At 44.6% G+C, this 22,309-nt stretch overlaps 1 protein-coding gene across 1 annotated transcript in view; it reads right to left on the bottom strand.

Annotated features, from left to right (window-relative positions):
- Window positions 1-1,487: 1,487 nt before the first annotated feature.
- The window catches only part of LOC110503831 (short transient receptor potential channel 4-like), a 42,189-nt gene continuing 21,367 nt past the window's right edge, over window positions 1,488-22,309 (bottom strand). The window contains exons 5-16 of the mRNA XM_021582383.3: window positions 21,942-22,118; window positions 21,465-21,665; window positions 15,322-15,507; window positions 15,020-15,170; window positions 9,337-9,476; window positions 8,851-8,994; window positions 8,359-8,531; window positions 7,421-7,616; window positions 7,014-7,208; window positions 6,163-6,204; window positions 4,961-5,050; window positions 1,488-4,770 (exon numbers count right to left, since the gene is read on the bottom strand). Coding sequence (XP_021438058.3) covers window positions 4,204-4,770; window positions 4,961-5,050; window positions 6,163-6,204; window positions 7,014-7,208; window positions 7,421-7,616; window positions 8,359-8,531; window positions 8,851-8,994; window positions 9,337-9,476; window positions 15,020-15,170; window positions 15,322-15,507; window positions 21,465-21,665; window positions 21,942-22,118 — 2,262 coding nt within the window. The 3' untranslated portion in view covers window positions 1,488-4,203. The remainder of the gene's footprint in view (window positions 4,771-4,960; window positions 5,051-6,162; window positions 6,205-7,013; window positions 7,209-7,420; window positions 7,617-8,358; window positions 8,532-8,850; window positions 8,995-9,336; window positions 9,477-15,019; window positions 15,171-15,321; window positions 15,508-21,464; window positions 21,666-21,941; window positions 22,119-22,309) is intronic.

Below are 22,309 nucleotides of genomic sequence, written 5' to 3' on the forward strand. Positions count from 1 at the left end.
TAACTCAATTGTTATGGGAGGCAAATTGGAGAAAATCCCAGTGATGTGTTATGGGCATAAAAAAACAAGAAAAACACAACACCATTCTAAAATGTTTTTGAGGAAGAAAACCCTCTAGACAATCATACCAGTGTGTGTGGGTGATAAGGGTCAGTTATCATCTAACTTCTAACAGAAGGGAATAAGATAATATATTTCTATGATCTGTTGATTGTTCGCATGTGTTTGAAATGTCATTTTTCAAGTGTGTGAGCTGTGCAACTTTAACATACCTTTGGAAATGGAGCAATCAAATCAAATTGCTTCTCTGAGCTATTTGAAGAGATGTGTCTGCACCACACAAACCAACTAACAAGTCAATCACTGTTTTGCTGCTCCACATGCGCTATGTGAGGTCGGCAGGATCATAGAGATAACCCTACCGTCAGGGAGGGCAGTGTGCTTCTCTCTCTGGTTAGAGGAACAGAACACTCCTACTGTTCACTAGATTCTGCACAAACACCAGAAACTACACAGTACACAGTACACACACCAGAAACTACACAGCACATGTCCCCTGAACCCTAACCCTTACAGCTTATGACACATGCTGGAGAATGCAGGAAGTTCTTTTCAGCCCATAGTCCAAAGCCAAGGTTTCCCAACTCCAATTGCTGTCATTGTCAAGCCAAGCATAACAATGAGTGAAAAATAATTTGCATGAGAGCACCACAGACTGGCAGTCAGGCTCAGGCTCCCACCACATCTATTGTGATTTGTTACAGTTTCTAATCCTATTAAACAATCTACAATCAATTCACTCTGCAATCCATAATTAAGTATTTCCATTAGCCAGAGGAACCAGGAAATCTCCCGGAGCAGCATGTCCCTGTTAGATGAGAGAGTAATGACAGTGTTTTAACACCCAGGCTGGTTAACTCATTTAACACATGCAGTGTGACTTTTCCCTGTAAAGGCCAGCAGACTGCTGGAACACTGAGTGACTGGGGAGAGGAGCAGCAGACACATGGGCTATGTCTGACTCTGAAATTATACCCTATAAAGTGCACTAGTTCTGCTCAGCCGTCTGTCTGTGCCCTTAAATCCTTTATGTCTGTCTCACAAACTATTCCTATCTGTCCTACCATAAAAACGATTACAGAAATATGTGTAAGAGGATCGGGATTTATTTATTTTTTTTACAAAAAAATGTTTCGTTTACGACTTTCAACAGGTTTCTCAGCCAAGCGAATGTTCCTCTGTGTGACCTTAACCAGTCTGAAGTAGCAGTGAAGTACCTTCATATTAGAAAAGGATTCTTCCAATTCATGTTACCATGGAGACAGAGATCTAATGAGTAGATGAGACACCCCAGCAGATCTGTAGGTGTGAAGCTGAGAATATCCATGGAAGTGCAAAAAGATGAATGAGGAACGTGTGATATATGGTGATATATATGTGAGAAAACGCTCACTGTCTGTCTAAAGGATGGTGATACTGACTTCAAATCATCTATGTTAAAAACATATTTATGTTTATTGATTCATGTTGTATAGCCCTCTGGAGCCTGAATGAATGCCAGATATAAAACACAACATTAGCACTCCCTCAGAAAGTATACATATCTAATCAATTTGCATAATCAGAATAGCAGAATACAATGCAATACTTCACATGTGAATGCAGTAGTATGTCTTTAAGGTTAACAATGGGATGCTGAGTCCCAGTATCTTACCTTGAAGGGCAAATCTAGGATTCGAAAAACAACTGTCACACCCTGATCTGTTTCACCTTGTCTTGTGTCTCCCACCAGGTGTCTCCCATACATCCCCTGTGAATTTATACCTGTGCTTTCTGTTTTGACTGTTGCCAGTTTGCCTTGTCTCGTTCCTCTTTCTTGTTTTTGTTCCAGTCTCCCCGGTTACGACCTGTTTTGCCTGTCTTTACCCTGAGCCTGCCTACCGTCTACGTCTGCCAACTATTACAGGATAACAAACCCCTGCCTGTCCTCGACCTGCCTTTTGCCACCCCCTCTATAGTCAATAAATCTCTGAGACTTGAACCATCTGCCTCACATCCTGACATGATAACAACAAAGTGGTAACTCCACCACTTGTTTTGGTAAACGGCTGAGGGATGGGCCTAAAGAAGAAAACACTCAAATAAACGGAGCTATAAAAAGCCCCCAAAATATGCACAAATGGCTGTACCACTCTTGGATTGCCCCTTTAAGGTTAACAATGGGATGCTGGGAGCTGAGTTAGTGTGCAGTGTTACTGTCAGTACTGAGTATAGCATCATATGGTAAGAACGTGGGGAATTCCTCACAAAAAGCTAATGAATGGTATTTCACAAGCTAAGCTATGTCAACATTCAGTTGTAGGGGAGAGTTGGGTAAGTTAAGACATTTTTTCCATTCTGTATCACTCCGTAAAGGGAAATATAGTATTATTTCTAACATGGAAATAATCCGAATTCATGTAAACATTACAGTTTTTAAAACATAGCTTGTCCAAAAAAAGTAGTCTCTTGGCACAACACACCGGGTATAGGGTGATATGAACTGTGGGACAGGGTAAGTTAAGCCGCCTTCAAATGTCTGTACTGAATTAAATATTACCACTACCTTTTTAAACAATGTCTATCTTTAACACAATTACAATCACTTTTTTGTCTTTAAATAATTTTAAACATATTTTAACACAGGCTTAACACCTAATAAACACTGTACTTTTTTAAACACTTTTAAAATAGGACAGTCCTTGTTGTTACCTCCTATCCCAGCGATAATGCCTTGGATTACGCATGGGAAGAAAACATTTAAATTTGCTCAACTTGCCATTGGCTCAACATACCCCGTGGTAATTGGCTCAACATACCCTGTGGTCATTGGCTCAACATACCCTGTGGTAATTGGCTCAACATACCCCGTGGTCATTGGCTCAACATACCCCGTGGTAATTGGCTCAACATACCCTGTGGTAATTGGCTCAAATTACCCCATGGTCATTGGCTCAACATACCCCATGGTCATTGGCTCAACATACCCCATGGTCATTGGCTCAACATACCCCGTGGTCATTGGCTCAACATACCCCATGGTCATTGGCTCAACATACCCTGTGGTAATTGGCTCAAATTATCCCAAGGCAAACATTTGGATTATTAGCCCACACAGCTACTAGGATACACTTAACCTCAAATGATGTATAGAACAATCTTACAATTATCTACTTTCGTTTAGATACAAGCATCATGAAACCTCCAACACAATAAATTAATTTGACTTGGTCAAAAGTAGTGCACTATATAGGAAATAGGGTTCAAACTAGTTTTGAATAATTCGCTAAGGTGTGACATTGTACAGATCTACCTGTAAGAGTCATTAGTGTTTTCCGTTATGCATTATGACAAGGGATCATTGTGAAATAGCAGGTGGCTGACTGGAGGAAGCAGCAGAGACAGGGCTTGTTAATAAAATACTGATAGTTCTATCACGTCTAGGGTTACAAAACTCAGGTAACTTTCCCCAAATTCCCAGGTTTTCCAGAAATCCTGGTCGGAGAATGACGTCTTATATGCTTGTTCCATATGACACCCTATGTCCCCTGGGTCCAGAACCCTATGTCCCCTGGGTCTAGAACCCTATGTCCACTGGGTCTAGAACCCTATGTCCCCTGGTTCCAGGGCCCTATGTCCCCTGGTTCCAGAGCCCTATGTCCCCTGGTTCCAGAGCCCTATGTCCCCTGGTTCCAGAACCCTATGTCCCCTGGGTCTAGAACCCTATGTCCCCTGGTTCCAGGGCCCTATGTCCCCTGGTTCCAGAGCCCTATGTCCCCTGGTTCCAGAGCCCTATGTCCCCTGGTTCCAGAGCCCTATGTCCCCTGGTTCCAGAGCCCTATGTCCCCTGGTTCCAGAGCCCTATGTCCCCTGGTAAAATGTAGTACACTATATAGAGAATAGAGTGCTATTTGGTACACAAACCAAGAAACAGACTTCTAGTCTCCAGGTCTCAGGCTTATACGTTCTAGACCAGAATATATTAGTCTGAGAGCTGAATTGGTTCTGAAGTCGCAAGACAAGTTACTACACAGGTCTCCATGAAGACGTATCATAATGACACATTCAAATCGCTTGTGGTCTTTTGAACAGTATTCACTCTATAGTCCTTCTACGTAGCAGTCTCATCCTCAACAGTCTGTTCTAACATGAACCCTTCTCTCTTCACTCTCCCCTCTCTTCGTTTTCTTCCTTCTCTGTACACGTCCTCTCCCTCGCTCCACCCTGCTCCTCCTTCTCTCCATCACAGTCCAGCTCCTCCAGGTCAGCCTCCCCCATCTCCTCAGACACAGAGTAGAGCCCAAAGTCACAGATGTCTTTCCTGGCCAGTCCGTCTTTGATGGAGGGAGTGGAGGAGGGAGAGGAGATGGAAGTGGAGGAGGTGGGGATGGAGGAGGTGTCAGTGGAGGTCCAAGAGGGTACCACAGAGCCGTTGACCAGTCGGTTCAAGCCCTGAGAGGTGGAAGGGGATGTGGACGAGGAGGTGGAGGAGGGGGCTGCCCTCTGCTGGAGCATGGATGTGGTGACGTGAAACATGTTGGTCTTAAGCGTGGCCGGGGGGAACTTGGGGGAGTACTTGAAGGAGTGGTCAGGGTAGACCAGACTGGAGGCCCCTGCCACCTCACTGGGTTTACTTCCTGCTATAGCCACGCCCCCACCCCCAGGCCCCACCTTCCCCTTCATCATCCCCAGGACCTCATACCTAAAGCTGGAGATGTCCTGCTTCAGCTCCTGGGGAAAGAAACATGCACACATACAACTTTTTATCTATTTATGACATTTACAGTGGACAGTGCAGGTCAATTATCATTCATTGCCGGAGACAGAAACAATGCTTATTTTTAGTTTGTAGTCCCTGTCTGGTGCTGAATTCAGATTGTTTTTAAAGAAATGTGGAATGTCAGAGGAAACCAAACCTTACCTTAAAGTTCTCCTCAGTCAGTCCTTCCTCTGTCTTGGCATCTCTGATCATGGCTGCTACATATCTCTTCACCAGGTTCCTCAAAACCTCCTGAAAACAACACAGTCCACAGGTTGATAGAATCATACCAAACACATCCACTCCTGGGTTACTAACTTCTGTAGATAAAATGGAAAACATAATCCTTAGAGTGGACAGGTACAGGAATGTGTCCCAAATGGCATCCTATTTGCTATATGCTGTAGTGCTCTACTTTTGACCGTGGCCATAGAGCTCTACTTTTGACTGGGCCATAGAGCTCTACTTTTGACCGTGGCCATAGAGCTCTACTTTTGACTGGGCCATAGAGCTCTACTTTTGACTGGGCCATAGAGCTCTACTTTTGACCGGGGCCATAGAGCCCTACTTTTGACTGGGTCATAGAGCTCTACTTTTGACCGGGGCCATAGAGCTCTACATTTGACCAGGGCCATAGAGCCCTACTTTTGACCGGGGCCATAGAGCTCTACTTTTGACTGGGTCAAAGAGCTCTACTTTTGATCGGGGCCATAGAGCTCTACTTTTGACCGGGGCCATAGAGCCCTACTTTTGACCGGGGCCATAGAGCCCTACTTTTGACTGGGTCATAGAGCTCTACTTTTGACTGGGTCATAGAGCTCTACTTTTGACCGGGCCATAGAGCCCTACTTTTTACCGGGGCCATAGAGCTCTATTTTTGACCGGGCCATAGAGCCCTACTTTTGACCGGGGCCATAGAGCTCTATTTTTGACCGGGCCATAGAGCCCTACTTTTGACCGGGGCCATAGAGCCCTACTTTTGACCGGGGTCATAGAGCTCTACTTTTGACTGGGTCATAGAGCTCTACTTTTGACCGGGGCCATAGAGCCCTACTTTTGACCGGGGCCATAGAGCTCTATTTTTGACCGGGCCATAGAGCCCTACTTTTGACCGGGGCCATAGAGCCCTACTTTTGACCTGGGCCATAGAGCCCTACTTTTAATCGAGCCATAGAGCTCTACTTTTTCACCAGGGCCATAGAGCTCTACTTTTCCACCGGGACTCTGGTCAAAAGTAGTGCATTATATAGAGAATAGGGTGCCATTTGGGAAAAATCGAGTTCAAAATATGTGCATCAGCAGAATAAAAAACATTGAAAACTGACACATAATGATTGAGAAATAATCCATTTAAATATAAATACCTGATACTGGTGGTTTATTCGTACATTTATAGCAGCCCGTCTCTACAAAAGAGGAACATTAACTTACTCCAAAAGCACACCAGGCAGCATGACTAATCAGTTCATGTGATTTCCTTCTTGGGGGAGAGTTGGCCAGCTAGCTCTGTCATCACCTGCCCGTTCTCTGTTAAAGGGATAGTTTGGGAGTTGGGCAATGAAGCCCTTTATCTTCTTCTCCAGTGTCAGATGAACTCGTGGATACCATTTTAATGTCTCTGGATCCAGTATAAAGGAAGGTAGAGGTTGATTTGTGAGCCAATGCTAACTAACATTACATGAAGACTTCCAGTCTTTGCACTATTCTTTTTCGCTAAACTAGCGCATATACGAGTTAGCATTGACTTGCGAAAGTACCAGTAACTCCCTTTATACTGGATGCAGAGACATAAAAATTGTTAATTGCCCAAATCCCGAACTATCCCATTAGTTCCCGAACGATCCCTCTATCCCTTTAACTTCTAACTGCTGATGCTATCAGAACAGTTATGTCTCATGACACACGTCTAACCATTCTGGGAAGAACAGGTCATTTCATTCATGATAATTTGTTGAGAACAACCTTCTGAGAATAGAGTAGAAGAGAAGAAGTAGAAGATTCAACTGTGAACTATTCAGTGGAGTTCCAGAATTGCCAGGTCTTCCAGAAATCTCAGTTGGAGGATTCCCAGAATCAGAGTGGAATAAACAAGAAATACAGGAAATCCAACCAGGATTTCTGGAAAACCTGGGAATTTGGGGGAAATTACTGACATTTTACAACTCTACTGTTCAGTACAATTATTGTTGATGTAGACTAGAGACCACATCCTCACCCCTATGGTTCCAAATGTTTCTGTTTTCTTGGGCCTGGTGATCTTGAAGATGTGTTTCCTGATCCAGCAGATGAAATACCAGATTGACTTGGGGCTCGGGATGATGTTGAATGGAGAAGGTAGAGTCCCTCCCTCTTCAAAGTAACTCATCCACAACTTGGTTCTTGCAAACTTCCACTCAATGTCTGCATGATCCTGAACAGAAACAACACATGCTAAGCATCTGAACAAGTGATATGAACAAAACTGTGTGATATAAAATGACCGCAGACAGGTTGTTGGGCTCACAAACAAGTGAATGAATTAATAATTTTGCTTTCCAGTGATAGCATAAGACTTACAGCGATGTGTTGGTAGCAGTTGTCTATCATGGCTAGGGTTAGTGTTAGGGTTAAGGTTTCACTCACAGCGATGTGTTGGTATGAGTTGTTCATCATGGCGATCAGCATGTTGAGTAGAACCACCAGAGAGATGACATTATAGGTTCCGAACATGGTGGCCCCTACAAACTCTGTGAACTGGTGGTCTGCCTCCACGTTGGTCACATACAAACTGATCAACCCAAAGACAGACCAGAACAAAGACTGGAGTGTCTCAAACAACCTAGAGGAGAGAGAGAGAGAGAGAGAGAGAGAGAGAGAGAGAGAGAGAGAGAGAGAGAGAGAGAGAGAGAGAGAGAGAGAGAGAGAGAGAGAGAGATGAAATAGAGAGAGACAGATGAAAGAGAGAGACAGATGAAAGAGAGAGCGACAGATGAAAGAGAGAGAGAGAGAGAGAGAGAGAGAGAGAGAGAGAGAGAGAGAGAGAGAAAGAGAGAGAGAGACAGAGAGAGAGAGAGAGAGAGAGAGATGAAAGAGAGAGAGAGAGAGAGAGAGAGATGAAAGAGAGAGAGACAGATGAAAGAGAGAGAAAGGGATGAAAGAGAGAGAGACAGATGAAAGAGAGAGACAGATGAAAGAGAGAGCGACAGATGAAAGAGAGAGAGAGAGAGAGAGAGAGAGAGAGAGAGAGAGAGAGAGAGAGAGAAAGGGATGCAAGAGAGAGGGGGTTATATTTCAAAATGTATAACGTATGCTGAATCTACATGAATAGTCAAGATATCATAAAAGGCTGCCATTCCAGTTTTGCCCTAATCCAGAATATTGGCAAAACATACATATCTATCTCAATAAAATAAAATGTAAGGTTGCAAAATTCCAGTAACTTTCCCCAAATTCCTGAAATTCCTGGTTTCCCTGCTAATTGCCTTCTGATTCCGGGCATTTTGGGAAAGATAACAGAATTTGTTTACCCTCCCAAAAGTTAAACATGTTACAGAGGAACACATTATCAGGTCTTTACTAACGTTGAGAAAGCGTTGTTCTGTGTTTCGCAGCGGATGCCCTTGCATCCCTTCAGTCCCTCGTCTGTCTCGTAGTAGAAGTAGAGCTGGTTGAGCCCGTTAGCGAAGGCCAGGAGCACCAGGCAGTAGATAAACAGGAACTTAAGGATGTCCAGCAGCATCCTGCCCAGAGAGATCTGGAATCATGATGATTATCGTCATATTCATCATCATAATCATCATCATAAACGAGAACCTTTCATGCAATAAATTGCAGCTCAGTGCTTTACAGATCAGGGGCCATACTGTATGTATCAATCTTCTCAGAGTAGGAATACTGATCTAGGATCAGGTCCCCCCCGACCATATAATATTATTCATTGTGAATTAAAAGGAAAAACTGATCCTAAATCAGCAGTCATACTCTAATACTGCTCCTAATACTGCTCCTGGACATAATGACAGAAACATAGTATTAAATGACAAATCATGTGAATCTAGTATGATAATCCTGACCTGTAGAGGTCCCAGGTGGGAGTTAGCTGTAAACAGAGAGATGAGGCGGAGGGAGCTGAAGATGTTAGCGATGGCAAACACAGCCTCTGCTACCAAGGTAGGATGCCACATCTGCCACTCGTTCCTGGCCCTGAAGCCACTGTACTGTGGGAGAGAGGGAGAGACAGAGAGGGGAGAGGTCAAACTCTACTGTGGGAGAAAGGGAGAGACAGAGAGGGGACAGATCAGAGTCTACTGTGGAAGAGAGGGAGAGACAGAGAGGGGAGAGGCAAACTCTACTGTGGGAGAAGGGGGTGAGACAGCGAGGCGGCATTACATAGTAAGTCCAATCAGCCTTCTCCACCGGACAACTTTTGACGAGCGTGAGGCGCTCCTACTCATTTAAATGAAGCCTGAGTGTAAGGTGGTCGTATTTTCAAGAATTCGTCGACAATTTATTCAAGCGTATTTCATATTATCTAGTACACAACAACCATCATACAGTACCTTGACATAGGCAACAATCTTCAGAGAAATGGTAGCCAGGTACAGAGAGTTCATAACAAAGTCCATGAGGTTCCACCAGTCATGGATGTAGTCCTGGAACCCTCCATCCCACATCTGTTTAATCTCTGTCCAGATGAAGCCTACAGGACGGAGAACAGACTATCCATTCTATCCATTGCAAAGTGCATTACTTTTGACCAGAGCCCTATGTAACTCACCCTATTCCCTACATAGTGCACTACTTTTGACGAGGGCCTCTCGAGGCCTGGTCTAAAGTAGTGATCTAAACAGGGAATATGGTGCTATTTGGGATGCAGTCCTAGAGTTAGGGTTAAGGTTGTCATGTCTGTCTGACGCTGGGCAGAACTAATCTATCATGTCTCTCTCACTTCTCTGATCTATGTCCACGTTCCCCAGGTGAAGAGGGGGTGTTAAAATCAAATCAGATCAAATGGTATTTGTCACATGCGCCGAATTCAACAGGTGTAGACTTAACCATGAAATGCTTGCTTACAAGCCCTTCCCAACAATGCAGAGATAAAGAATTACAATAAAAAGAAAATACAAAAGAATGGAGCTACTGTATATACAGAGTACCAGTACCAGATCAATGTGCAGGGGGATGAGATATTTCAGGTAGATATGTACATGAAGGCCAGCTAAAGTGACTCTGTATGCATGTGTGTGTGTACATGTAGGATCTTAATTTGATCACTTTTAGGTTGGTGAGAATTTTCCTACATAGCAGGAAATGCAAACTTGTAGTGTATTTGAGTTTTAAAGAGGCTTCTAAAGTTTGTAATTTCAGACTTGTTTTACACTACTGAAAAATGATAATTTCCGTTTCCTGTTGCTGCAGAATTATTTTCCTGCTGTGCTAAACTGGCTCAAATTAAGATCCTACATCTGTGTGTGTGTGTGTGTGTGTGTGTGTGTGTGTGTGTGTGTGTGTGTGTGTGTGTGTGTGTGTGTGTGTGCGTGTGCGCGTGTGCGTGCGTGCATGTGTATGTAGAGTATCTGAATGTGTATGGGTTTTGTGTGAGAGCGTTGTTCTAGTTTGTGTGTGAGCTTTGTTCTAGTTTGTGTGTGAGCGTTGTTCTAGTTTGTGTGTGAGCGTTGTTCTAGTTTGCGTGTGAGCGTTGTTCTAGTTTGTGTGAGAGCGTTGTTCTAGTTTGCGTGTGAGCGTTGTTCTAGTTTGTGTGTGAGCGTTGTTCTAGTTTGTGTGTGAGCGTTGTTCTAGTTTGTGTGTGAGCGTTGTTCTAGTTTGTGTGTGAGCGTTGTTCTAGTTTGCGTGTGAGCGTTGTTCTAGTTTGTGTGTGAGCGTTGTTCTAGTTTGTGTGTGAGCGTTGTTCTAGTTTGTGTGTGAGCGTTGTTCTAGTTTGTGTGTGAGCGTTGTTCTAGTTTGTGTGTGAGCGTTGTTCTAGTTTGTGTGTGAGCGTTGTTCTAGTTTGTGTGTGAGCGTTGTTCTAGTTTGCGTGTGAGCGTTGTTCTAGTTTGCGTGTGAGCGTTGTTCTAGTTTGTGTGAGAGCGTTGTTCTAGTTTGCGTGTGAGCGTTGTTCTAGTTTGTGTGTGAGCGTTGTTCTAGTTTGTGTGTGAGCGTTGTTCTAGTTTGTGTGAGAGCGTTGTTCTAGTTTCTGTGTGAGCGTTGTTCTAGTTTGTGTGAGAGCGTTGTTCTAGTTTGCGTGTGAGCGTTGTTCTAGTTTGTGTGTGAGCGTTGTTCTAGTTTGTGTGAGAGCGTTGTTCTAGTTTGCGTGTGAGCGTTGTTCTAGTTTGTGTGTGAGCGTTGTTCTAGTTTGTGTGAGAGCGTTGTTCTAGTTTGCGTGTGAGCGTTGTTCTAGTTTGCGTGTGAGCGTTGTTCTAGTTTGTGTGTGAGCGTTGTTCTAGTTTGTGTGTGAGCGTTGTTCTAGTTTGTGTGAGAGCGTTGTTCTAGTTTGCGTGTGAGCGTTGTTCTAGTTTGCGTGTGAGCGTTGTTCTAGTTTGTGTGTGAGCGTTGTTCTAGTTTGTGTGAGAGCGTTGTTCTAGTTTGCGTGTGAGCGTTGTTCTAGTTTGCGTGTGAGCGTTGTTCTAGTTTGTGTGAGAGCGTTGTTCTAGTTTGTGTGAGAGCGTTGTTCTAGTTTGTGTGTGAGCGTTGTTCTAGTTTGTGTGAGAGCGTTGTTCTAGTTTGTGTGTGAGCGTTGTTCTAGTTTGTGTGTGAGCGTTGTTCTAGTTTGTGTGTGAGCGTTGTTCTAGTTTGTGTGTGAGCGTTGTTCTAGTTTGTGTGTGAGCGTTGTTCTAGTTTGCGTGTGAGCGTTGTTCTAGTTTGCGTGTGAGCGTTGTTCTAGTTTGCGTGTGAGCGTTGTTCTAGTTTGTGTGTGAGCGTTGTTCTAGTTTGTGTGTGAGCGTTGTTCTAGTTTGTGTGAGAGCGTTGTTCTAGTTTGTGTGTGAGCGTTGTTCTAGTTTGTGTGTGAGCGTTGTTCTAGTTTGTGTGTGAGCGTTGTTCTAGTTTGTGTGTGAGCGTTGTTCTAGTTTGTGTGAGAGCGTTGTTCTAGTTTGCGTGTGAGCGTTGTTCTAGTTTGTGTGTGAGCGTTGTTCTAGTTTGTGTGAGAGCGTTGTTCTAGTTTGTGTGTGAGCGTTGTTCTAGTTTGTGTGTGAGCGTTGTTCTAGTTTGCGTGAGAGCGTTGTTCTAGTTTGCGTGTGAGCGTTGTTCTAGTTTGTGTGTGAGCGTTGTTCTAGTTTGTGTGAGAGCGTTGTTCTAGTTTGCGTGTGAGCGTTGTTCTAGTTTGCGTGTGAGCGTTGTTCTAGTTTGTGTGTGAGCGTTGTTCTAGTTTGTGTGTGAGCGTTGTTCTAGTTTGTGTGAGAGCGTTGTTCTAGTTTGCGTGTGAGCGTTGTTCTAGTTTGCGTGTGAGCGTTGTTCTAGTTTGTGTGTGAGCGTTGTTCTAGTTTGTGTGAGAGCGTTGTTCTAGTTTGCGTGTGAGCGTTGTTCTAGTTTGCGTGTGAGCGTTGTTCTAGTTTGTGTGAGAGCGTTGTTCTAGTTTGTGTGAGAGCGTTGTTCTAGTTTGTGTGTGAGCGTTGTTCTAGTTTGTGTGAGAGCGTTGTTCTAGTTTGTGTGTGAGCGTTGTTCTAGTTTGTGTGTGAGCGTTGTTCTAGTTTGTGTGTGAGCGTTGTTCTAGTTTGTGTGTGAGCGTTGTTCTAGTTTGTGTGTGAGCGTTGTTCTAGTTTGTGTGTGAGCGTTGTTCTAGTTTGCGTGTGAGCGTTGTTCTAGTTTGCGTGTGAGCGTTGTTCTAGTTTGTGTGTGAGCGTTGTTCTAGTTTGTGTGTGAGCGTTGTTCTAGTTTGTGTGAGAGCGTTGTTCTAGTTTGTGTGTGAGCGTTGTTCTAGTTTGTGTGTGAGCGTTGTTCTAGTTTGTGTGTGAGCGTTGTTCTAGTTTGTGTGTGAGCGTTGTTCTAGTTTGTGTGAGAGCGTTGTTCTAGTTTGCGTGTGAGCGTTGTTCTAGTTTGTGTGTGAGCGTTGTTCTAGTTTGTGTGAGAGCGTTGTTCTAGTTTGTGTGTGAGCGTTGTTCTAGTTTGTGTGTGAGCGTTGTTCTAGTTTGCGTGTGAGCGTTGTTCTAGTTTGTGTGAGAGCGTTGTTCTAGTTTGTGTGTGAGCGTTGTTCTAGTTTGTGTGTGAGCGTTGTTCTAGTTTGTGTGTGAGCGTTGTTCTAGTTTGCGTGTGAGCGTTGTTCTAGTTTGTGTGTGAGCGTTGTTCTAGTTTGCGTGTGAGCGTTGTTCTAGTTTGCGTGTGAGCGTTGTTCTAGTTTGTGTGTGAGCGTTGTTCTAGTTTGCGTGTGAGCGTTGTTCTAGTTTGCGTGTGAGCGTTGTTCTAGTTTGTGTGTGAGCGTTGTTCTAGTTTGTGTGTGAGCGTTGTTCTAGTTTGTGTGTGAGCGTTGTTCTAGTTTGTGTGAGAGCGTTGTTCTAGTTTGTGTGTGAGCGTTGTTCTAGTTTGTGTGTGAGCGTTGTTCTAGTTTGTGTGTGAGCGTTGTTCTAGTTTGTGTGTGAGCGTTGTTCTAGTTTGTGTGTGAGCGTTGTTCTAGTTTGTGTGTGAGCGTTGTTCTAGTTTGTGTGTGAGCGTTGTTCTAGTTTGTGTGTGAGCGTTGTTCTAGTTTGTGTGAGAGCGTTGTTCTAGTTTGTGTGTGAGCGTTGTTCTAGTTTGTGTGTGAGCGTTGTTCTAGTTTGTGTGTGAGCGTTGTTCTAGTTTGCGTGTGAGCGTTGTTCTAGTTTGCGTGTGAGCGTTGTTCTAGTTTGTGTGTGAGCGTTGTTCTAGTTTGTGTGTGAGCGTTGTTCTAGTTTGTGTGAGAGCGTTGTTCTAGTTTGTGTGTGAGCGTTGTTCTAGTTTGTGTGTGAGCGTTGTTCTAGTTTGTGTGAGAGCGTTGTTCTAGTTTGTGTGTGAGCGTTGTTCTAGTTTGTGTGTGAGCGTTGTTCTAGTTTGTGTGTGAGCGTTGTTCTAGTTTGTGTGTGAGCGTTGTTCTAGTTTGTGTGAGAGCGTTGTACTAGTTTGTGTGTGAGCGTTGTTCTAGTTTGTGTGTGAGCGTTGTTCTAGTTTGTGTGTGAGCGTTGTTCTAGTTTGTGTGTGAGCGTTGTTCTAGTTTGTGTGTGAGCGTTGTTCTAGTTTGTGTGTGAGCGTTGTTCTAGTTTGCGTGTGAGCGTTGTTCTAGTTTGTGTGTGAGCGTTGTTCTAGTTTGTGTGAGAGCGTTGTTCTAGTTTGTGTGTGAGCGTTGTTCTAGTTTGTGTGTGAGCGTTGTTCTAGTTTGCGTGTGAGCGTTGTTCTAGTTTGTGTGTGAGCGTTGTTCTAGTTTGTGTGTGAGCGTTGTTCTAGTTTGTGTGAGAGCGTTGTTCTAGTTTGTGTGTGAGCGTTGTTCTAGTTTGTGTGTGAGCGTTGTTCTAGTTTGTGTGTGAGCGTTGTTCTAGTTTGTGTGTGAGCGTGCATAGAGTCAGTGCAAGATAGGGTCTGTGTAAGTACTCTATTAATGAACTAATTAGCACTCTTATGGCTTGGGTTAGAAGCTGTCTCGGAGCCTGTTAGTCCAAGAGTCGACGTTCCGGTACCATTTGCCGGACGGTAGCAGAGTGAACTATGGCCAGGGTGGCTGCAGTCTTTGGGAATTATTCGGGCCTTCCTCTGACACCGCCTAATGGAGGTCCTGGATCTTGGCCTCAGTGATGTACTGGGCTGACCACACCACCCTCTGTAGCGCTTTGCAATTGAGGGTGGCGCATTTGCCATATCAAGCGGTGATACAGGACAGGTAGACAGGTATGAACAAGTAGACAGGTATGAACAGGTAGACTGGTTGCATGCATCCTGCCATGCGGTTGCACTGAACAGAACACCGTAATGGGAGTTAAATAGGAAACACATGGGCTGGGTTGTCTTACAATACAGTGTGCGTACAATGCATGAAAACCAGCTGTAAAAGGTAGATAGGGTATTTGGCTGAAACACAAGCTTGGTTTCTACCATTTCCTGTCAGAATTGTCATCAACTAGTATCATTAACACCAATAGCAGTCTACGTGGTATGTCTCGAATGACGCTCTATCATCAGCTGACCTTCTGTGGAGTTGACATTGTGTTATGTATCACTTTGGAGGGAGCAGCATGTGTCCGGGTCTATCCTTTCTTGACCAACCATGTTGTGCACCTCTGCGCGCACACACACACACACTCTTACCCAGTACCCAGGGCAGTATCATCCATTCCACCACAGTAGGAGTCGGCCCCTGTCTGTTGGGGTCTGTTGAGACGATGTGCTGGGAAGCCAGCAGCAGCAGGAACAGGAAGGTGAGATACGACGTTGTGTGGCAGATAAACTTGATGAAGGGCTTCCTAATGATGTAGAAGAAAATTACTTTATTGTCCATTAGGTCTAACATAAATTCAACTTCAGCTTCCTGACAGATTTTTCCCATCAGACCAGGGATTCAAACTGGCAACCCTCCAGTTGCTGGCCTGCCTCTCTAATGTCTAGGATACTTGCCTGATGAAGTGTCCATAGCGGCTCTTAGGAGAGACCAGGTAGCAGAAGGAGAAGAGGGGGAAGAGGAGGCCGATGAAGACACAGGTTAGGAACTTCCCTGCCCAGTGACGACGCCTCCACCCAGGGAACTCATCGTACCAACGAGACGCAAGCAGCTGCTGACAGTTAGGCTGGGCTACAAACTGGAGGAGGGAGATTGAGGGAGGGAATAGGGGTGGGGAGGAAAGGAGAGAGAGAGGGAGGAGAAAGAGGAGCGAGAGAGGGGGTATGAAGGGGAAGGGAGGGAGGGAGGGAGGGAGGGAGGGAGGGAGGGAGGGAGGGAGGGAGGGAGGGAGGGAGGGAGGGAGGGAGGGTCAGCCTTTATGATAATTACTGATTAGCTGTTATTGGAGACCTGTGTGTCTAATGTAACTTCACAATGTTTAATATTCTTTCTCACTTGCTTTCCACTCCACATTGACAAACAACTGACACGAAAACAGGCACATCTTAAGCAAGTCTTGGCAGTTGGGTACAGCATACTGACAGCAGTAAACATACTCAGCTAATGGAGGAGGTCAAATGACGTCCCAGATTACATTATGTGTGCATCCCAAATTACACCCTATGTGCTGTTTAGTCCAGCAGCACCTCCAGCTCTTCAAATCAAATCAAATCAAATCCGATTTTATTTGTCACATACACATGGTTAGCCGATGTTAATGCGAGTGTAGCGAAATGCTTGTGCTTCTAGTTCCGACAATGCAGTAATGACCAACAAGTAATCTAGCTAACAATTCAAAAACTACTACCTTACAGACACAAGTGTAAGGGGATAAAGAATATGTACAAAGATACAGTGCCTTGCGAAAGTATTCGGCCCCCTTGAACTTTGCGACCTTTTGCCACATTTTAGGCTTCAAACATAAAGATATAAAACTGTATTTTTTTGTGAAGAATCAACAACAAGTGGGACACAATCATGAAGTGGAACGACATTTATTGGATATTTCAAACTTTTTTAACAAATCAAAAACTGAAAAATTGGGCGTGCAAAATTATTCAGCCCTTTTGCTGCGATTGCAGCTGTAAGTCGCTTGGGGTATGTCTCTATCAGTTTTGCACATCGAGAGACTGAAATTTTCACAAAAAAATACAGTTTTATATCTTTATGTTTGAAGCCTGAAATGTGGCAAAAGGTCGCAAAGTTCAAGGGGGCCGAATACTTTCGCAAGGCACTGTAAATATACATATGAGATGAATAATGTAGGGTATGTAAACATTATATTAGGTAGCATTGTTTAAAGTGGCTAATGATATATTTTACAGAATTTCCCATCAATTCCCATTATTAAAGTGGCTGGAGTTGAGTCAGTGTGTTGGCAGCAGCCACTCAATGTTAGTGGTGGCTGTTTAACAGTCTGATGGCCTTGAGATAGAAGCTGTTTTTCAGTCTTTCGGTCCCAGCTTTGATGCACCTGTACTGACCTCGCCTTCTGGATGATAGCGGGGTGAACAGGCAGTGGCTCGGGTGGTTGTTGTCCTTGATGATCTTTATGGCCTTCCTGTGACATCGGGTGGTGTAGGTGTCCTGGAGGGCAGGTAGTTTGCCCCCGGTGATGCGTTGTGCAGACCTCACTACCCTCTGGAGAGCCTTACGGTTGTGGGCGGAGCAGTTGCCCGTACCAGGCGGTGATACAGCCCGACAGAATGCTCTGGATTGTGCATCTGTAGAAGTTTGTGAGGGCTTTTGGTGACAAGCCAAATTTCTTCAGCCTCCTGAGGTTGAAGAGGCGCTGCTGCGCCTTCTTCACGATGCTGTCTGTGTGGGTGGACCAATTCAGTTTGTCTGTGATGTGTACGCCGAGGAACTTAAAACTTACTACCCTCTCCACTACTGTTCCATCGATGTGGATAGGGGGGTGTTCCCTCTGCTGTTTCCTGAAGTCCACAATCATCTCCTTAGTTTTGTTGACGTTGAGTGTGAGGTTATTTTCCTGACACCACACTCCGAGGGCCCTCACCTCCTCCCTGTAGGCCGTCTCGTCGTTGTTGGTAATCAAGCCTACCACTGTTGTGTCGTCCGCAAACTTGATGATGGAGGCGTGCGTGGTCACGCAGTCACGCAGTGGTCACGCAGTCGTGGGTCACGCAGTCGTGGGTGAACAGGGAGTACAGGAGAGGGCTCAGAACGCACCCTTGTGGGGCCCCAGTGTTGAGGATCAGCGGGGTGGAAATGTTGTTGCCTACCCTCACCACCTGGGGGCGGCCCGGTCTTAATGACCTTAATGTGCCTGATCATTCTGATGAGTGTTACCAGCTGTTCTTGGCCTGGTCCCAACTGTCCCTCCCTGGCATCTCTGTTCCTCTCTAATATCCTCTTCACACACTGTACTGCGCTGTGTCGGATACTTTCTCTTCATATTGTCCTTGTCAGCACAGTTCCAGGAACTGTGGTGGGTATGTAACCGGAGCATTACAGTTCTCTCAGATCTGCCATCTACAAGGTTTGATAAGGAACACTCTATCCGTCTCAGGCACTGTCTAAAACACTCTCTGTCTCAGTCGCTCTCTGACTGATGACCTCACTAATGACCTCATCCCCCACAATGCCCTGCTCTAAGTGATGGGGATCCATTTGGTTGTAATTGTTCGTAATTCCATTAGACTGAGATTAAATTTACGTCACACAGAGCAGCGCAAATGTTCAGCAGATGGTTCTATCAAATCTCACAGAGACAAAAACATAATGATGTTTAATGAGGAACAGATTTGACAGACAGGCACTCTTTCAAACAGGACCATGGAGTTCGTTAGAAATGTCTCTCTATGGAGTCTTATCTCTGTTCTATCCATAACCTTAAAGCCAAATAGCATGTTGTGTATTTTCAGTAGTGTCATACTGTAAATGTCCGTCTCATGGAAAGGGTTTAAAGTATTAAGCAATGAATTTGTGTTTTTTTTCTGCAGTTCTCGGTCCTCTTCACTCTACATGAAAACAGATGCAGCATCCCATTCTACTCAGGAGGGGGCAACATTTCATAACTGTACTGTACATGCTCATCTACAGTAAGTCTAGCAGCAACCAACCATAAACCAAAAAATCACAATACAGTGGTGTACACTTAACATGAGACAATATTCCCACAAACTACTGACGGCATACTAGCCATGATAGGACCACAAATAGGGAATCAGGTGCCATATGCAATGTAGCCAAGGTTGTTGTTTTCCTGTGTAACATGTTGTTTTCCTGTGTAAATTAGATGTATTGTGAGTCAGTATTCCAAGGAAACATTCAGTCAGAGCATTATCGTATTTGTAGCATCATTATTGCTGTATCATTATGTTTCATTATGTTCCCATCAAGGGACTGGACAGCAGACTGAGACATACACTATACAGTGCATTCGGAAAGTGTTCAAACCCCTCGACTTTTTCCACATTATGTTACGTTACAGCCTTATTCGAAAATGTTTTAAATCGCTTATTTCCACACATCAATCTACGCACAATACCCCATAATGACAATGCAAAAACAGATTTTTGGACATTTATAAAAGATAAAACACTGAAAAATCACATTTACTTAAGTATTCAGATAATTTACTTTGTTGAAGCACCTTTGACAGTGATTACTGTCTCGAGTCTTCTTGGGTATGATGCTACAAGCTTGGCACACCTGTTTGGTGGGTTTCTCCCATTCCTCTCTTCAGATCCTCTCAAGCTCTGTCAGGTTGGATGGGGAGTGTTGCTGCACAGCTATTTTCATGTCTCTCCGGAGATTCGGTTCAAGTCTGGGCACTCCTGCGTTGTCTTGGCTGTGTGCTTAGTGACTTTGTCCTATTGGAAGGTGAACCTTTACCTCGGTCTGAACTCTTGAGCAGGTTTACATCAAGGATCTCTTTGTACTTTGCTCCGTTCATCTTTGCCTCGATCCTGACTAGTCTCCAAGTCCCTGCCGCTGAAAAACATCCCCACAGCATGATGCTGCCACCACCATGCTTCACCGTCGGAATGATGCCAGACGTTTCCTCCAGACGTGACGCTTGACATTCAGGCCAAAGAGTTCAATCTTGGTTTCATCTGACCAGAGAATCTTGATTCTCGTGGTCTGAGAGTCTTTAAGTGCCTCTTGCAAACTACACGCATGCTATCAGGTGCCTTTTACTGAAGAGTGGCTTCTGTCTGGCCACTCTACCATAAAGGCCTGATTGGTGGAGTGCTGCAGAGATGGTTGTCCTTCGGGAAGGTTCTCCCATCTCCACAGGGGAACTCTGGAGCTCTGTCAGAGTGACAATCGGGTTCTTGGTCACCTCCCTGACCAAGACCCTTCTCCCCCAAATGCTCAGTTTGGCTGGGCGGCCAGCTCTAGGAAGAGTCTTGGTGGTTCCAAACTTCTTCCATGAGGGTGGCCACTGTGTTCTTGGGGACCTTCAATGCTGCAGAAATTTTTTGATAATCTTCCCCAGATCTATGCCTCGATACAATCCTGCTCGGAGCTCTACGGACAATTCCTTCGACCTCATGGCTTGGTTTTTGCTCTGACATGGGAACGTATATAACTGTGGGAGAAAGGTGTGCGCCTTTCCAAATCATATCCAATCAATTGAATTTACAACATGTGGACTCCAATCAAGTTGTCGAAACATCTCAAGGATCATCAATGGAAACAGTATGCACCCGAGCTCAATTTCGAGTCTCATAGCAAAAGGTCTGAATACGTATGTAAATAAGGTATTTATGTTTCCATTGAATGCAAACTCCATAGACAAACATTGGCAGTAGAATGGCTTTACTGAAGAACTCAGTGACTTTCAAAGTGGCACCTTCATAGGATGCCACCTTTCCAACAAGTCAGTTCATCAAATTATTGCCTTGCTATGGCTGCCCCGGTCAACTGTAAGTGCTGTTATTGTGAAGTGGAAACTTATTGTGAAGCAACAATGGCTCATCCACGAAGTGGTAGGCCACACAAACTCACAGAACAGGACCGCCGAGTGCTGAAGAACATAGCTTTTTAAAAATTGTCTGTCCTCAGTTCCAACAGACACTACCGAGTTCCAAACTGCATCTGGAAACAACATCAGAACAGGAACTGTTCGTCAGGAGCTTCATGAAATGGGTTTCCATGGCAGGGCAGCCGCACACAAGCCTAAGATCACCATGCACAATCCCAAGCGTCAGCTGGATTGGTGTAAAGCTCGCCGCCATTGGACTCTGGAGCAGTGGAAATGTGTTCTCTGGTGTGATGAATCCCGCTTCACTATCTGGGAGTCCGACGGACCAATCTGGGTTTGGTGAATGCCAGGAGAACGCAACCTGCCCAAATGCAGAGTACAACTGTAAAGTTTGATGGAGGAGGAATAATGGCATGGGGCTAATTTTCCATGCTTCGGATAGGCCCCTTAGTTCCAGTGAAGGGAAATCTTAACGCTACAGCATACAAGGACATTCTAGACAATTCTGTGCTTCCAACTTACTGCCAACAGTTTGGGGAAGGACTTTACTGTTTTAGCATGACAATGCCCCCGTGCACAAAGTGAGGTCCATACAGAAATGGTTTGTCGAGATTGGTGTGTAAGAACTTGACTGGCCTGCACAGAGCCCTGACCTCAACCCCATCGAATACCTTTGGGATGAATTGGAATGCAGACTGCGAGCCATGTCTAATCGCCCAAAATTAGCGCCCATCCTCACTAATGCTCTTGTGGCTGAATGGACGCTTGTCCCTGCAGCAATGTTCAAACATTAGTGGAAATCTTTCCCAAAAGAGTAGAGGCTGTTATAGCAGCAAACAGGGGACCAACTCTATATGAATGCCCATGATTTTGGAATGAGATGTTCGACGAACAGGTGTCCACATACTTTTGGTCATGTTGTGTAGCTCCAGTAATGTGTTGTTTTACTAAGGAAGGATGCCATTTTCAGACACAGCCTGGTGATTATCACATAATTCCAACTCCCATAGGAAGTCTCCACCCAAATCCGGCCAGCTACTACTTCTCAATCCTTTTTTAAAGATAACAGCAGTTAGCTTCATGCTTTATCCACTGCAATATAACATGCAAAACCCTCAGCTGTACATTGGGAGGGAGAGTCACCTGGCCAAGTGTCAACAAGCAGAAAAATTACAATAAACACATTGGTTATGTCTTACCTCTTTCTGTCTGTATTTGATAGCCAGTTTGAGTCTGGCCAGATCGTTGGTGTTCTCATCCAGTAGAGGGTTGATGTCATCTCTGTAGTTCAGGATCAGCTCTAGTTCTCTGGAACTTCTGGTTTGGTCCAACAGGTCCTTGGCAAACTGTTTACACTGCTGAGATAACTCTTCATACTCCGACATAAACTCATTCTCCACCTGAAACAGTCAGGAAATGTTAGTTAAAAGTCGAGCACAAATAAACACCGTCATGGAACACCGTCCATCTCCTATTAGGCAGAAGATGGGCGTCTGTGGCACTCTATTGTGGAAGCCTTATGTTCCAAATAAGAATTAAGTATGTACATTAATAGTCCATAAACTGCTTATAAAGTACACTGCTGAGACAACTCCTCACTCTTTGACTCAAACTCATCCTCCAGCTCAATTTAATTAAATTAAATAAACTTAGCAAATATCTGTTGAAACCCCCACCTTGCTGAGTTCCTGCAGTTCCCAGGAGAGCTGGAAGGCTGTGAGGAAAGGGTCTTCACTGGAGAGGGCTATGAGTGATGGGCTGGCCAGGGCCTTGTAGATGTTGAGACGTGAGCGGGAGTGACGAAGACTATCCACATCAGAGCTGGACACGCACTCCATGCAGTTACAGCGCACCTGGAACAGAGTTAGGGGACGGAGGGCAGTATTGTAACTATCATACTGTACTCTACTATTGTATCATACTGTATAGTGTAGTGTAGCCTGCTGTGACTATTGTACTGTACTACATTACATACTATATCATACTGTAGCATGTAGTATTTTATAATTGACCATAGTACTAAACCTTTGTGTAGCATATATCC

Source organism: Oncorhynchus mykiss, chromosome 24 (genome assembly GCF_057628025.1).
Source record: "Oncorhynchus mykiss isolate SJ-2025 chromosome 24, ASM5762802v1, whole genome shotgun sequence".
Lineage (NCBI taxonomy): Eukaryota > Metazoa > Chordata > Actinopteri > Salmoniformes > Salmonidae > Oncorhynchus > Oncorhynchus mykiss.